General features: G+C 22.6%; 3 protein-coding genes across 3 annotated transcripts; 2 read left to right on the top strand and 1 right to left on the bottom strand.

Annotated features, from left to right (window-relative positions):
- On the top strand, window positions 1–1961 carry PRSY57_0604100 (cyclin dependent kinase binding protein, putative; the record flags this gene model as incomplete). The annotated part of the gene is made up of 2 exons (XM_012906417.2): window positions 1–1741; window positions 1896–1961. Coding segments are annotated over 2 exons (1807 nt in total), but the record flags the coding sequence as incomplete, so codon positions are not given.
- Window positions 1962–2193: 232 nt separating this feature from the next.
- PRSY57_0604000 (calcium-binding protein, putative) lies at window positions 2194–2676 on the top strand (the record flags this gene model as incomplete). Its single annotated transcript, XM_012906416.2, has 1 exon — window positions 2194–2676. One exon carries the CDS (start codon window positions 2194–2196, stop codon window positions 2674–2676), a length of 483 nt encoding a protein of 160 aa, XP_012761870.2.
- Window positions 2677–2970: 294 nt separating this feature from the next.
- PRSY57_0603900 (aurora-related kinase 1) lies at window positions 2971–3751 on the bottom strand (the record flags this gene model as incomplete). Its single annotated transcript, XM_020114583.1, has 1 exon — window positions 2971–3751. A coding segment is annotated over one exon (781 nt), but the record flags the coding sequence as incomplete, so codon positions are not given.
- Window positions 3752–3756: the final 5 nt, after the last annotated feature.

Here is a 3756-nt window from a genome sequence, read left to right as displayed (position 1 = left end):
GGAGAGTGGGGTGTACTTTTCCCTTTATGAGGACTTTTTTAAAGATGCTAAAATATTTTTGAATACTATTGAAAGTAAAAATAAAATATTGGATGTGAGTAATAGTAGTACGACAAGTAGTAGTATGAGTAGTGATGAGGTGAATGATATATCTTCAAATAATGAGACAGAAAAATATGATAATAATTATAATAGTACTGGTAGATATTTAGATTATTATTTAAATATGGAGAATAATAAAGCAATATGTTATAATAATATAGAAGAAAGTAATACGATATCACATAATAATAATTTTAGTAATATTTTGTATAATGGGTCTTCAAAAATTTTGTTATGTTATAAAAATAATTATAATATATGTTTATCTTATAAACCATACAATGAGAATATATATCATGATGTACCCAATATAAATTATTCCTTATCCATATTTAGAAAAAAAGGTTCCCTTAATACTACTTCTCATATAAAAGGAAAAAGGCAAATCGAACCCAACTGGACAAAACAACAAATAAGGGAGGCATTAGATTTAGAGAAAGGAATTAAGAGAAAAACTCGTTCGAGGGAAATATATGATAATAATTATAGTGATGATAATAATTATAGTGATAATAATAATTATAGTGATAATAATAATTATAGTGATGATAATAATTATAATGATGATAATAATTATAATGATGATAATAATTATAATGATAATAGAAGTGTAGGGGGGGGAATAGTTAAGTACCTTAATATATTTTCCAAGTTACCATTTTTTTATTTATTTTATCCATTATCTAATAAAAAAAAAAAACGGAAAAAGAAATTTTATAATGACCAAGTTAGGAATGATTTTAATAGTTCGATGTTTTATAGTAAACATTTTAAGAAGGGTATAAAAAAGAAGAGTGATAATTCTGATTTCAAAAAAAGTACCCAAAAAAAAAACAAGAAAAACGAGAAAAATATTTTATATAATGATAAAAAAGATAGCATAAATATAAATGAGAATAACATTTATAAGAATATGAAAAAACAGAACGATATGTTGACTAAAAATGAAATGTATAAATCGACAAGTGTTAATAATTTAGATATAGATAGAAAAAAGACAGAAGAAGACTATTTTTTAAAAAAAAAAAGAAAAAAAGGAAATAATAAAAAAGGAATATCTTATGAATATTTATTAAAACCTAGTAAACATGATTATGATGCTTTTTGTTTATTTAATCCAAGATTTAAACAAGGAAAACATCATACAGTTATGTATTTACAAAGTTATAATGTATCTATAATACCATTTGTAAAAGCAAAAAAATTAAAAGAAAGAGTTAATCAGTTATTTAGTGAAATCAATCCATGGATTCATAAATCTTTAACATTATCTAAATTAAGAAATTTAAAAATAGATCTTTTTAATTTAATAAATAATATTCCAGAAATAGATATATCAACAATATCGTGTGCATGGGTATTTTTTGAAAGATTAGTTATAAAGGGATATGTACATAAATATAATAGAAAGCTATATGCAGCTACGTGTCTTATATTATCTTTTAAATTTTATCAGCATGATGATATACAAATATTAGAGAAATTACTTATACATATACAAAAGTTAGATAAAAAAGAAAATTTAACACCTTCTCTTATCTTTTCCGTGGAATTCTTAGTCTATCGACTTCTTGAGTTTTCTCTTCAACACACTTATGAGAATATACGCCCACACATACATCAATATTTGGAGTCCAAGGTAAAAAAAAAAAAAAGATATATATGTGGGAAAAGTGATTCTTATTATAAGTATGTTCATGTAATGTCGACATAATTATAATGATGTGTATATGTATGTCTTTATAAATAAATAAATAAATATATATATATATATATATATTATAATTTTTTAGGAATTAAAATTTGAAGATGTCTATGGTACCTCTGAAGAGATTTATTTATACTCAAATAAATCTTAATGATTAAAATATTAAAAATTGCACTTGGAAATATGCTGATATTATATAATATAACAAATATAATGTTATATGATTATATCACAATATTATAATATTATAATATTATAATATTATTATTTTATTTGTTTGTATATTTATTTATTTATTGTTTGTTTATTTATTTATTTTTATTTTATTTATTTTTTTTTTTTATTTTTTCATTTTTGTGTTTCTCAAAAATCACGCTTTCCAAATGGAGGGACAAAATAATGAAGGGAAAACATCAAAAAAAGAAAACAACTATAAATTTTTAAATTCAGATGAAATAAATAATTTGGAATACATATTTAATAAAATAAAGAAGAATAAAAATGATAATGTATCAATACAAAATATCCATAAGTTTCTTTTAAATAATCATAATAAAGATATTTGTGACGATTTGTTGGAATTCTTTCATATATATGGAAGTACTATAACGTTAGATGATTTTTTGAATTCTTTAAATTGTGACATGAATGAATTTAAATCAAAAGAAAAAGTAAAAATGTTATTTGAGTTATTAGATACAAATAAGAAGGGTTATATTTCTTATAAGAACTTTATACAATCTGCTAAGCAATTTGAAGATGAGTTTACTGAGGATATGTTAAATGACATCTTTCATATTATGGACTTGAACAATAATAATAAGATACTTTTTGATGAATTCAAAAATTCCATATCAAATATATAAGTTGCTAATAATATTTTGATATAATACATCATAAATATATATATATATATATATATATATATATCATATTTATTTATTTATTTATTTTTTTGTAAGATATAAATTTTTCTTGGTATGATACAAACACCATGTAAAATGAAAAAATTTTATAAATGTATAAATAAAAAAAAAAAAAAAAAATTATAACATTATGAATACAAAAAAAAATAAAAATAAAAATACATACATATATATATATATATATATATATATATATTTATTTATTTATTTATTTATGAATTTATCTTTATTATGTCATTTGTTGTGAAACCATATGGGTGTTAGAAAGGACCCATCTTGCTCATTAAATCCCTTGTGGCTCAATTTGGGACCTTGCTTACCCCTAGGTTGTGTCGCGTAAGATTTGATACATGATCTATTTTTATTATGAATAAAAATAAAAGGATGTTGAATTAAGGATTCTGCAGTTGGTCTTTTTTTTGGATTTTTATCTAGACATAAATTTAAGAAATCTTTAAATTCAGGTGATAATTTATCTATTAAATCTTGTTTTACTTTTTCACAGAATAACTGACTCCAATGATAATCTTGTATTCTATTCATAATTACATTTTCTCTTTCTTCATTTGTTGAACCAAATGGAGGTCTACCAAATTTTAATTCAAAAGCTAAAATCCCTAGAGTCCATATATCTGTTTTCTGATCAAATTCTCCAAAATTCTGTTTCTTCTTTTGATGTCTTGCACATTGTTCAGGAGACCAATAATCATGTGTTCCTCTATAATGAGATATACCTTTCTTTTTATGTTTAGATCCTATATGTGCTGATAAACCAAAATCAGCTAACTTACATTTTTCTTCATGGTTTACTAAAACATTTTCGGGTTTCAAATCTAAATGTGCTATTCTTTTATCATGACATGTTCTTATAGCCCATATTATTTCAAAAAGCATCTCTGCTACCTTTTTCTCACAAAATGGTCCATTCTCATTTAAATAGGTAAAAAGGTCTCCGTTTGAGCAATATTCCATAACGAAAAACACGTGGCTGCTTGTATGAAACCACGTATACATGCTGCA

Source organism: Plasmodium reichenowi, chromosome 6, assembly GCF_001601855.1.
Source record: "Plasmodium reichenowi strain SY57 chromosome 6, whole genome shotgun sequence".
Taxonomy (NCBI): Eukaryota; Apicomplexa; class Aconoidasida; order Haemosporida; family Plasmodiidae; genus Plasmodium; species Plasmodium reichenowi.
The sequence above is the reverse complement of the archived record's forward strand: the minus strand, read 5'-3'. Positions and strand labels throughout refer to the sequence as shown.